At 38.5% G+C, this 13,095-nt stretch overlaps 1 protein-coding gene across 1 annotated transcript; it reads left to right on the top strand.

Annotated features, from left to right (window-relative positions):
- Positions 1 to 750: 750 nt before the first annotated feature.
- LOC135946042 (mediator of DNA damage checkpoint protein 1) lies at positions 751 to 7,393 on the top strand. Its single transcript, XM_065494064.1, has 3 exons — positions 751 to 848; positions 5,208 to 5,518; positions 6,188 to 7,393. The coding sequence occupies exons 1-3, from the start codon at positions 835 to 837 to the stop codon at positions 6,616 to 6,618; spliced, it is 756 nt and encodes a 251-aa protein (XP_065350136.1). The 5' UTR covers positions 751 to 834; the 3' UTR covers positions 6,619 to 7,393.
- The last annotated feature ends 5,702 nt before the right edge of the window (positions 7,394 to 13,095 follow it).

Raw genomic sequence — 13,095 nt, 5'->3', positions numbered from 1 at the left:
TGAGCGATTTGTTGAAATTTGAAAAATGAGATCTTAAATCGATTTAAAAAATATTGTTTTTCTTCAGTTCTGATAGTTTTGGTTTGTAGACAGAAAGGTCACTTTTATATTCTAAAAAAAAAATCTTAGAAGACCTGTTTTATATACGCCGCTCTGTAATTTTTTCAAAACTTGTTAATTAAATCACCCTACTAAACCTGAAAAGTGATGAAATATCCTTTATTCAATGCACATATAAATATTTTCTTGCTGGTTTATATTTCCGAAAATATAATTATTTTAAAAATTTCCTTTGTTTTTAGCTAAAGCCCAAATAAATATGTGAAATCTAGCATGCAAAAAGTTTTCTCCAAAAATAAATTTAAATAAAGATATTACGATGTTTTCTAAAAAAATAGCAGATAAAAACTCATAATTTATCTTACTATTTTCAGGACCACTTAAAAATGAATCGAAGAATTTCTACTGAATAAATTTCTGTAATACAAAAATCTAAAAGGAGCTGACATTTAAAAAGTTGCAGTTGTGTTTGTTTAAATGAAAATGCCTTGATACGAATCTGACATAGAATCCGTCTGTAAACTCATAAATTTTGTTTACAAATAAAACACTTATAAGTGACAAAGTTTCGTAAAATAACCACTGAAGCAAAGTCACCCAGTCCTATTTACATCACAAACTCTCGGAATTTGCGAGCAGGTTGATATTCACTCCCAACTAAGCATGCATTATCTAAACTGCAAGAGGGGAGCCAGATATAAAAGGTAACTCGCGTCGGCCGCGCGCCTCCAGTAAGATCTCCGGCTGGATTAACCAAATCGCAATCCCAGCACCATGCGGACTTTCACGTGAGTAACGCACACATTTTTTTCGATTACAACAGAATTTCTCTCCGATCACCTCGAAATTATCCACGAGGAGAATCAAAGTGTCAACTCGAGATTTTTTTTCAACTCGAGCGCGCAAAATGGGAAAGGCGACGCGAGGGTGATGTTTGGCGGAGAGATAAAAGCTGCCGGTTTTTGCACCCGACCCGAATTACGACAGATTACATTTTCGCATGATTACACTTGGCTTTTCCGCATGAACGGCCGGCCGCGCGCTCTTCTCTCTTGCGGCTCGGTGCAGTACATTTTGAGAAATCGTGATCCGCACCGGCGGTGCACGGTGCACTCGCGGAGAAAGACCCTTTTGCCACTTGGGTCTGTGCGTCGATGGCCTCCGAAGCGTGCATTGCTTGTTGGTTATTTGGAAAAGTGCCAGCGAATCTCGCGCAGGAAAAGAAAGTAAAAGTGAAATTGCATTTGGCACCGGAACATCAATCGCACTCTATGCGTATGGAACGGATTCGAAATTTGCATGGGAATAGCCTCTGTTAACATGCCTCTTTCCTCTAAATCACAAAGAAATTGGAAAAACGCCTACAAGGAGAAAACTGAGTGTTAATTTGCTTTCATAAATTGAGTTTTCGTGCAGTTTCTAAAGTATATGCGTGGTTTCTTTGTCATGTTGATACTGAGTTTAGATTTTGCGATTGAAAAATTTATTGCTGCGACTTCAGAACTCCAGTTAATTCAGAGGATTTTTCGTCTACTGCTTATTTGACAGCTACGGAGCTGTGCTTTTGCTGAAACAAAATATCGAGGAGTATTACATCATTCAAACAAAACAAGAATCTTAAGACATTCACATTTGTCTGGCGTTAAAAAAAAATTAAAAACAGTCGCTAAATAAAACAGTAGCGATATTGCAACATTTGTTAAGTAAACAAATGACATTTTAACCCGCTTACTTTTCTCCAGTTGAACGTTATATCCTAGTGCAAAAAAGTTGCGTGATAATTGATTCGATTTGGTGGGACTACCGGGACAAGGTCAAGTATGTGGTGCTTTTCGCGAGCTGTGGACAAAAACTTGGGCGTGAATCAATTAGGTTGAGTAATTAAAGGCGGGAAGGTGCGCCGGCGTGTTTTCAAACAAGAGCAGTGAAAGGTGTTTTTCCCCATTTCTCGTCCGCACAAATAATGCCAACCAGCGGCATAATTTATAAATACATGCACACGTATTGATTTGTCATAGTGTGTTTTTTCCCGCCCTGCAGTTTCGATTTTGCCTGTTGAAGTGTTGAACAAGATAGGAAATTTCTCTGATGACGCAACTGCAGCTCTCCAATTAAAAAGCTTGGAATGTTTCTCACTTCGTTAATTAATTAGATTATTTTTTTATCATAGACAAAAGGTAGAACACTTTTTTCCTTTTCTCGCCTCGCGCGCTGGAGCATTCCATATAAAAATCACGCGCGTGCAAATTGGTTTGGAGAATAATTCAAACTGCTTCCAGTTTATATGCCAAGCTTGAGGCTATAAACCGTTGAAATCAACCTGCATATTTCTCTGTCAGTGTAAGTGATATTTAAGTTTACGACGTGCTGCTGCTTTCTGATGTCCTTGAATTTAATATGTAACATTTCTTCACTTTCTTCACTATCCTCTCGAAGCTGAGGAGTTGACACTGATTCTTAATTTAGATGGGCTGGGGTTTACATTGAACTAAAAACGTAAAAGAAACAGAATTTATTATTTCTAGAAAAATTATTTTCATCAACGGAATGGACACACATAATTTTCCCTTTTATAGTAAAAATATTTCCACAAAATAAAGTCCCCCATTCGTATGAATGATGTCTAGAATTTGGATTTCTTGCCAAAAGGGGAGTTTTTTCGTTTTTCGGTTTTTATATCCTCATCGCTCACAAAATATTGGGTCTTAATTTCCAACATTAGTTATATATGTATCCGCATCCAAATAATGTTAGCTATTTTAGATTCAAAATTTGGTTTTACGCTGTGGATCAGCAGGGTAACTTTACCCCATACATCCCCACATCCAAAATAAAAATATTCCAAAATTTCACTTTTCATTCTGAAACTCGATTAATTGAACGGTGGCTTGAAAAAACTATAGAAAAAATTTAAATTAAACTGGGTTGAAATCTGGTCCATTAATTCAACAGCCACCTTCACCCTGACACATTCAGAGAATTCAGGTTTTCAATATGCTGAAATTGTAACAAGACGAGCAAGTGGACCTGGCCAACAGGTCAGCTCGCATTTCCATCGTTTTTCTCCCCGTAAAAAATGTGTGTCGCGTTCAAGAGCAACAACTTACTTGCATTTTTATACTATAATGGACTTGACATTTCGGATCTCGATTTTACTCAAACATGTGTGCAGTGAAAAACCTGTATTTCACGCACACGCACGCACTGAATTAAGGTCGGCGTTCTCTTTGTCCAGAGTGAAATAACTTCAAATGTATAACAAGCGCAAGTCATTCTATCGTTTGTTTGCAAACTTTTTGTTTCTATTTGTTTTCCTTCGAAATGCAAGCTGCGCAAATTGGTAGCATTCAGCTGCAGACGGGGCCGCTTCAGTTTGGAACGAAATTGCTGGAAAGTTGGCATGAGGGCCGCCAGCGGCAGAATAAAACGGACTGACACTCGTGTGTCCGCCTGCTAAAAATTCAGGGCTCATCGGAATTGGCTGACTGACATTTTGAGCGGCGGCGCAAAAATCCTTTCTCTCGCTTAAAAATATCAGCGTCTACGAAATTGAAATAAGAAATTGCGCGGTTGTCACGACTCCCGTGTTTTATAGGTTGCTGATGTAATGCAGCAGTTATTGGGATGATGAAAACGAGAGGCGGCTGAATCTCGTTGAATGCCACGGGAGATGGTATTTCGATTGGAGCTAGCGGTAGGCGAACCGCATTGTGTGAGCCTACACTACGCAGCTTCCCCCTAATTGCAAAAAGCAAAATGAGCAATTGATTGCCGCTTTCAAAAATGTATTTGCCAAAGAGACGCGTGTATTATGATTGAAAAATATACCGTAAAAGCCCTTTTGTAAGACTTCAACTGTATCAGCCTTTATGCGGTGACTCTAAAATAGACGTTATATATGATATTTTCAAATCGATTTCTCGTAATGTGGGTGAATATCTGAACTTTTTGCTCCGTTTCAATCCCTTGGCGGAAAATAAGCCCTTCATTCCCTCGCCTCCGCAACGATGGCTATTAATGGAAGGTTTTGAAGTCAATAAAATAGAAATTATTTCTACGCACTGGAAAATTAATTCAAATAGCTGTTAATTTTATAGCTCTTTGTATTTTACTCATGATGGGTGGCTAAAAGAGAAAAATTATTTCACTCGATCTTATGCTGGACATTAGCTATTGCGGCCCCTCAGGCATTTTAAGCAAGCAAGTTTTTGAACTGCAGATGGTCCTGAATGGTCGGCAACTCACTAGATGATTTTTGCTGGTAAAAAACTGCTGATGAGTCCTGAGGGGCCGGAAAAGCTGCTGATAATTAAAAAAAACAATGTGAAATAGTATATATTATCTCTCGAAATTTTCACTTTTACTCACCCATTCTGCTTAAATTACGTATTAATAGAGGCATTTTTTTCTAATTTTCTTGTTTAATTCTTCTTCCTAGTTAAGAATCAGTATATTTTTTTTGCTGCAAAGATTGTAAATTTTGGCTACATTCAATTTGTATCAAGTGCGTCTATCCACAAATTTTGGCTTTAATTATATATTTTTCTGATTCAATTAATTGGTAAAATAGTATCTTATTCTGGATCAAAAAATTGTCTTACTAATGTAAGGAAAATTATCAAAACAGATTATGATTACGCAACCCATATATTATAAAATCAATATTTAACAAATACTTATTGAACATAAATGGGTAAAAATATTTTGCGAGCTCCATCTTCTCCTGGAAATTTGTTCTTCCAACTTCCAGAAAATAAAATAGTGCATGGCATGGCGTATAATAAGCCTTTGATATGTAATTTGCTTGTCAACTGTCAAGGAAAATATCACAAAAATAGGGAAGTTTTGATGATATATTTAATGAAGAGCTGTACTTCATCAAAAATAATCAGGAAAGTTATTTTTCCTTTGACACTTTTGAATTGATGTTCTTTGGCAGAAAAAAATCTTGAGCCTCGAATTTGTTTTTAAATAAAAAGGCACAAAATATGAGTTATCAGATTTTTCCGTCTTGACATCAGCAAAAAATCAATTGTAATAATTTGCAAGAATTTGTTATTTTAAATATATGTGGCATGATTGCTAGAATGTTATTATTTTGAACGCATATCAAATTGAAATGTAATGTGAATCATAACTTTTTTAAGGTTTGTGGTTGTGCTGGTGGCCTTGGCCGCTTTGGCGAGCGCGCGGCCGCAGGACGACGGCGATTACTACGAAGATGAAGTGCCTGCAGTCCCCTCGTCGACTGCTCGCGCGATGCCACAGCGCTCCAGGGGCCTGTCTTCCCTGAGAAAGCCGTCGGCTGGCAAAAAGGTCACCTCTGAGCCAACAAGCACCACTACCACCACCACAACGCCAGCACCCTCCTCCGTCGAGTATGAAGAAGAGGCCGAAGAAGAAGCCGCTGCTGCCCCAGCAGCCGAGGAGCCCACTACGAAAAAGTACCTGATCGCAGGTAAATTATCAATTATTTGTTTATTTGTTTATTCTCACACTTGGTCAAAAAATACATTCATGTTATTTAAAGTCGTCAGATTTATAAAAAACGTGAGAAAAGGCAGAATACCTGGCAAACATCTTGTTAAAACTTTACCCAGGAGGGCAAAGCCGGTATTGGCCTATAAAACTATTATTTTAATTTTAATTATTTGAATTTTGTAAAATTTAATTGTTTTACCGGCAGGAAAATATATTTCACTTTATTTGATTGGCGTTTCATACGAACTTTTGCCTATTTAGTTCATTTTAGACGCAAAATATTCCAATTTGTTGAAAAAGCGTGAGTGAATTTTAATATCTATGTAGGCTCTGTGTGTCGCGTTATACTTAATATAATTTTTTTCCAAAATTTTTTTACAAACAGAAATTTTTCAGGTGTGTATACTCAGTTTTCCAGTTTAAATGATACGCAGCTTCCTGTGAGCGTAGTGAGCTGTAAAAATACAGAAAATTAAACAGCTCGCTACACACAGAGAAAGCTTCATTTTATTTCAATTGAAAAATTATGACAGCCTCGAGTGACATCTACCAACATTAATCAATTCTTCCTGTAAAATAATAAAAATATCATATGAAATATTGTAAAAAATCGGAAAGAAAAAGAAAATCACAATTATCATTTCAGGTCGCAACGGCGTCGTCCGTCCCTTCCGCAGCAACGACGAGCTGATCGCGGCCCTGAAGAGACGCCGCACGCAGAGTTCCGTGTCCACGCACGCTCCCATCAAGAAGAATGACGATGAGTCAACAGAGGCGCCCTCAAAATTTACCAAGGTTAACAAGAACAGCCGCAACCTGAACAACAAGCGATTCAGTCCCGTGGTTGGACACGTGGCCTCGCAGCCCGTGTCCCAGAGCGTGGAGACCCCGGCCCCCGCACCCAAGGCCCGTCACTCCAGCCCCCCGTCCTTCTCCAGGAGGGGCACCACCAGCAGGTCCAGGGCCCAAGAGGAGCAGCTGGTGGCCGAGGACGCCGAAGAGAGCCAGCAGCAGCAGCAGGACTCGCCACCACCCACCAGGCCTTCCAGGAGTTTCTCGCCTCGCAGGCGGTCTTAAACACCACACCGTTGCCGATCGCGGTTGATTTTTATATTAGTAATACAGCAGCGTACATGCCGTTTTTCTTTCTCCACACCAAGTTCTCCCTTGTGTTGATGATTTCATTTCTGTTTTTTTATGTGTGATTGCTGACGGATTATTGTTAATTTCATCCGTGCATTTTTGCTGTTAAATTTTGTGCTTTAGTGGACATACATTAACCAAGAATATTCCATTTAAGCTGTACATATGGCTTTTAAAGTTATTCAATCAAAGGACAATAATTCAAACAAAAACAGACAGTTGATAAATAGCTTTTGGGCCGTTGAAAACTTCAGACCAACCCACTTTAAAGTGCTCTAATTCTGGATCTAAATTTGAGTTGTATTTCCACACAATTGATCATGTTTGCCCACTCTCGCTTCGAGTGCTCTGAAGAGGACACACAAACTAATGAACATTTTACAAAAGGACAAATCACAACTCAAATTTGATATCGTTTCTGAAAAGGCTGGAATCTGTTAGCAGCTCTGTAACACGGTCTTTTTTTATCATGAATTCCTCATCTCAGTACTCCGGCCGTTCTCTGTATTTGAGAGCTGTTGCTTGGGCCGAGTTCTCACAAACATTATTCTCCTATTACGAGATCTGTTATAGAGCTCTGTAAATAGTGCATGGCACATGTTTGATGTATGAATACTTGTCAGTTACTTCTTATGTTGTAAACCTTGATGGTGTATTTTCGTCAGAGGATGTACATTAAACACAAATCGTTGCGTCAGTGTGCACGAAATTGCCGAATTATTTTTTCTCCTCGCACTCTATACAGTCTACACCGCCGACAGCAAAATAAGGAAAAGCGGCTTACACGCGCCGCGTCGCACTCTTCAGCCTGTCAAGGCTCAGACCCGTTCTCCAGGGGTCGATTCCGGCGATGCTTCCTCTATAAAATCAACCTTTGATGCGCAATCAAAGTTTATGTGGCGAAAAACAGGCAACGAGGTCGGAATTTTAATGAAATTCCATCCTTTAAGAATAAAGGACCCACCCTCCTCGACCGAAAAAGCTTAGATGCCTATGCCCTTTGGTATGGTTTACTTAACCGCGGCACTTTGTTGCGTTATCAATTTAATTTGTATATTCTATTTCATTAAGTGGCAATGAAAAGGTCATTCCAATTAATTTTTCCTCAGCTGAAACATTAAAGCCATAGCTTCAATTTAATTACATAGCTCGCATAATATATGCAAATGGATGTAACAAGTTGTGAGTTACATAATTAAATCATGCTTTAAGCTCCATACAATTTAATCAGAACCCTTTGCTAACTTACGCCGCGTCGCTAGATTTCTCCAATGGCTGTGGCACCATAAAAAGGAAACGTATAGGCTCTCTTTGAATGCCAAGTGCGCCGAGAATTGTAGAAATTGAGCGCCGCTGCGAGATTGTAACACACACACACGCTCCTTTTCCGCCAAGTGTCTGCTTCTCGCCGGATTATTATTATTATCTGTGATGCAAGACGTGCTCGGTGCGCTAATTAATTCCCCACGACACGAGACCTTGATCCGCCAAAGACAGGGCGTGGTCGCCTCCTGCCACTCATTAATTAGGCCCACTTCAAAAACTGGATCCGAGTGGCAATTTGACGAGTCGTCGGTCCGGCGTGCACATTTCCCCTCTGGCCGCCGTCCTGCACGCTCGTGTGTCGCAAAAGATAATTTTGTTTTGTTTTCCGCACTCTATCTGTGTTTCTCAAGGCTCAGCGCGTTTGAAATCATTTTTGCGTGGCTTCTGTTTGCAACTTTTATCCGATCTCAAAGCAATTTCCTTGTTTTGTAAAGCAGGAATTTTAGATGAGGGATAACAAAAAATGCGGGTTCTTTTATAAACATTTATGGTTGCAGAAGGTGCAAACGAAAAAATTTAAGTAGATCTGTTGCGAACAAGCTTGAACATTGTAAAAGCTATTAACGGATTTTAAGCTAAAAATAAAACGTGCTCCGGTTATCGGAGAAAAATTTATTTTCTCACGAGCAGCTCCTGCCTGCTTCGACGTATGTGTAGATTTTCATTTTCTCTTCAATTTTGCACACTCAGTCAGTTAACGTCGTGTATGGTCTAAAGCCATTTCTACGAAATTATTTAAAAGTGTTTTCCTCATTTTAATAACTGAACAAAGCAAAATATTTAGTTGCTACCGAACATTTCAATTTGGGATTAGATTTAACTGTTCATCTTGCTTACAATAAAATAAAATTTTACTTAGGAAGCTGTTCTGCAGCACTTGCTTGGCTCGTGCTAACAATCCGGTCCAAAAACTGCATCCTGTGTGTGGTTTTCCATGCCAAGTAAATTTGCATTTAACGTTCAGCAATAAATTATTATATCAGTATATTAAAACTCACTTCCCTGCTGCAGTATTGTCTCACTGATTTTCGTTTTTAATAATACTGCGAGTTGCGGTCTAATTTAATAACAAATTGGTTTGCTTTGAGCTTTTGTATTTTCTTCATTGTATTCTAAATTTAACACAGAGTATTTAAAAGCTGTTTTTGGACCATTTTTAAATACAACATTTAATCTCCAACACACAGTATTCGCGCTACAGATTATCGCGGCTTCCAGCTATTTTCCTCTAAACAAAAGCTGAGCAGCTGGCGCATCTCTCTCTCTCTCTCTCTCTCTCTCTCTCTCTCTCTCTCTCTCTTTCTTTACGATTTTAATACGTAGACCATATATAAGAGAGCACGCGATTTTTTTATTTGCCGCAAGAAAACTTTGCTATATACAATCAAACAAAAGAATAATTCAACCCAAAACTTTGAAAAGTAAATAACAAAACAATCATGAGAATTTTTCAATTTAATTCATGCCTTGAAATAAAAATGTACAGCTGCCTCTTTGTAAAGAATTCACTATATCGTTCCTCATTATTTCGCTAATTCTGTTGGACATCTGTTAGTAATAAAGTTTGTAGAATTGAATGCGTTCAGAGAATTGCTAATGTTACCAGTAGATGTGAAATCGCTGAATATAAAAATACACTCGGCGTGATTGCTCGACTATAAACCCATTGAAAAACAGTTTAAAAATATTAATATACATACATCATTGCATTAGCAAAGGTATTTCAAATCGAGCATCTTTATATCAGACCAATGAACTCAACGGTTTGTAATGCTCTCTTTGATTTATTTCGGAATCAGGCGCATTGAAAAGTATAGATGAGTTTTACTCAGTCCGGGCGTTCCGGAGGGAAATAGGGGTGGAAAAAGTTCAGCACGCGATAAATGGAACTTGTTGGAACGTTGTATAGCTGCTGCAGCGCAACTCCGCATAAGAGCAATTTACCTTGCAAAAGAGCTTTCTCAACTCACTGCAAATTTTATATGTATCGCACAGTGAAATTCGAAAATCAATTCTGCTGCTGACTGAGACAGAGTCGAAAAGGAATAATGCCTGGGGAGCAGCCGTAAGCTGAGTAATTAAATCTCCCGCGTAATTGAAGCTAGAGCTAGCCGGTTTATTGCTCGCGAACAAACGTGGAATTTACGAGCGCCTGACACTCGTCGGACGACCGCCCACACATTTTGCTTCAGCCGGATGCCGGATTCTTGATTCAATCATCAACCAGCTCCGACTTTCCTCGTCAGTTAGCTGCGATTGTAGAAATTGCTGGAGAAAATCATACGAATTGAATATTAACCATATGGATGGCAAAAACGGCTTATATGTTTATTTGAATTTGAGGCTTGCCTGGCAAATAAACGTTTATTTAATAGAGAGCGAATATTTGAGGAAACGCTCATGTCACAAATTGTAAAAAACAGCAAGGATGCGAAAACGTGATATGAATACATAATCTGGAAAAAACTCTGTCTGTTAATTTTGGATATACAGCAAACGGTTGTACCATGGTGTGGGCGTGTGTGCCTGCTGGATTAAATTTTCGATCGTACCCTGCTCTTTTTTTAGGGTTGAACGCGAATTGAGTTTTATTTTTTCGGCCTAAAATTCCACAAATAATTCTCTTGACCTTAACCAGAGAATAAAAAAAACAAAATTAGGAAATTAGAATAACTACAAACTGCACAAAAAGTTAAATTGATTAATTATCAAAGCTCGAAGCGAGAGTGATTAAAAGTAGTTTCTAAAATCCACTTAATTAAACAAGAGGCTTGTAAGCGTTTGATTCGTTTTTTATAGTCAAGCGAAACTCCCACTCGCCTATGCATTTTTCAATTAGAGCTTTTTATCACTAGAAATGCAGGCAGTCAGTTATTATAACACGTTCATAGTATTAACGAGAACTTTTCTCAAACGATCGCTAGCACGCGGTGAATGCGTGAATGGAAAAAGGTGCCGAGCGCGCTTATGAATGTATTTATAATGAGCTGCGAGCAGATCAATCGCTCTCCATTTCACAGGCGCGCGCCAGTGCGATATGTGTGTATTTGGAAAAAGGGGCCGGCTGGCCAGCATCAAATCCGCCCTTCGAAAAGAGCAGCACTTTTGAAGCGAGAATTCGCCCGCTCGCCGCGGTATTTATAAAGTCGGTCCACTTCCCGGAAATGTGTGATTTATGAGGCGGTGCGCTTCGAGACAATTTCCAGAGCACCAATGCTCGAAACGCAAACCCACCTGGCCGAATGAGAGAAGACGCGCACAAAACGATTAGATGTTCATTCTCGCCGAAAAACGCCCCTTCTAAGTTCAGACCTGTTCAAGCGTGGGATGAGAGAGAGAGAGCATTTAATTAATTATTAATGGCTCTTTTTAGAGATATAAAAACCGAGTTCTGCTTTGCGTGACACTTTTAGGTAAGGGGAGGCAAACTGTAATTAATTATATCAAAAAGTTTTAATGAGGTATAAATAAAACTTTATTAAGACTCCGTGCAGACTGCCACATTCACATCTTCATAAATTATAAAAAAATACGGATTGTAATTTTTATCCGACAGGAGATTATAGGAGATAAAAACGTTGATCAATAAGTCTTTTCTACATAATCTAGATCAGAGTTTTTTCGGAATGATATCTAAATCAGGAATAGGGAAATCCTCCATTATTATAGAGAATAGAAGACTACAATGTTCCCGACAATTTTGGGCTCAATATTAACAAATATAAAGAGTTTTTCAAACGAACAGTCTAAATCAGGTTTTAATTTTTTCTAGGCAGTTTTCCTCGCAATAAATGTAAAAAATTTTGAGAGTTAAAAATCGTCCTGGTCCCGGCAAAATTGCACAACGTTCAACAAACACCCAAATTTTCATTGTCGAATTGATTGTTGACCTTTTCTGGCAACAAGGAAATTCGCGTTTGGTTGTTGAAAGTTACGCAATTTGGCCGGGACCAGGACGAAATATATTTTGTCCTAAAAAAATTGTTTGGTTAAACGCAGATTATTGCATTTGCGAATTTCAATTTTTGTAGGATAAATAAAGCTATAGTGCTAGGGAAAACAGTGAATTATTATGAGTCAATGCAAAATATAAAACTGCTGACCACGTAACTCACAGGTAGTTAAAAGGATTCATTAAAATTGTGCGCATTAATATCTCTAATAGTCAACAAAACAAATTAATTGAGGAAAATAAAAAAAAATAACCATTTAACGATTTATTTTCGAATGAGAGCGATGGAACTCAATAATTAATTAATCGACGAATGATATATATCTCATGTCATATTTTTAATTCGAATTTTAGATTCAAATTTGAAAACGGAATAGAGATCGCTAAAACATCTTTTCTAGTTTTCAAACCTACATGTTTCTAACGTGACTTTCAAATGACAAAATCCTTCCGACAAAATAAAATTCATTGATGCGGTGACAATTTTTAGCCTTTTAAAGGCAAAATGAGAAGGCTTCAATGGCGATTTAGATTTCGGTAGATTTAGAAGGATTATAAACGATCTAAAGTGTGAATGAAAAAGGTATTTAAATCGCGATATTTGTGCTTATCTGGTTCTTGCGAGTGGGTAAGTAATGCAGAAAAAGTAAAATCATCTTAAATACTCAACCCTACAAAACATTAACTTCTTGACTTATGTTTTAGTTCAAATGATTTTATGGTAAATTGTTTTGCAGGAAACCATATCAAACATCTGTTGACCAAAGGAATTTAACAAACTTCGTCGTTTGCTATTCACAATCATCATACGTCGTGCGTGTGTCACAGTTGCAAACATCGGTATGCAACTCGCCGGACACGGCAGTTAGGCAAGTTGCCTACGTTCTTTGCTCAAGTGAATTGCTCAACTCACGGAGGCACAATTGACGCAAACCACTTGAAGGGTGTCCTTGCGAGTCGCGCAAATCAAAAATCTCACAGACACGCAATCAATACACATAGGAAGAAATCAGAGGCGTGTGTTTGCGGACGGTCTCATCAGTAATACGCCGGAAACGGACCAAAAGAGAGCTAATGAAGACAGATAGTGTGGACGAAAAAATGTTCGGACGAGTGCGCACGCCCCCTCCTTC

The sequence above is a fragment of the Cloeon dipterum genome, chromosome X, assembly GCF_949628265.1.
Source record: "Cloeon dipterum chromosome X, ieCloDipt1.1, whole genome shotgun sequence".
Lineage (NCBI taxonomy): Eukaryota > Metazoa > Arthropoda > Insecta > Ephemeroptera > Baetidae > Cloeon > Cloeon dipterum.
Note: the sequence above shows the minus strand (reverse complement) of the source record. Positions and strands in the feature narration are given on the sequence as shown.

Bases quoted from the DNA above. Each gene is read 5' to 3' on its own strand.
- LOC135946042 (XM_065494064.1), top strand. The intron at 5,519-6,187 runs GTAAATTATCAA...TTATCATTTCAG, and splicing joins GAAAAAGTACCTGATCGCAG to GTCGCAACGGCGTCGTCCGT.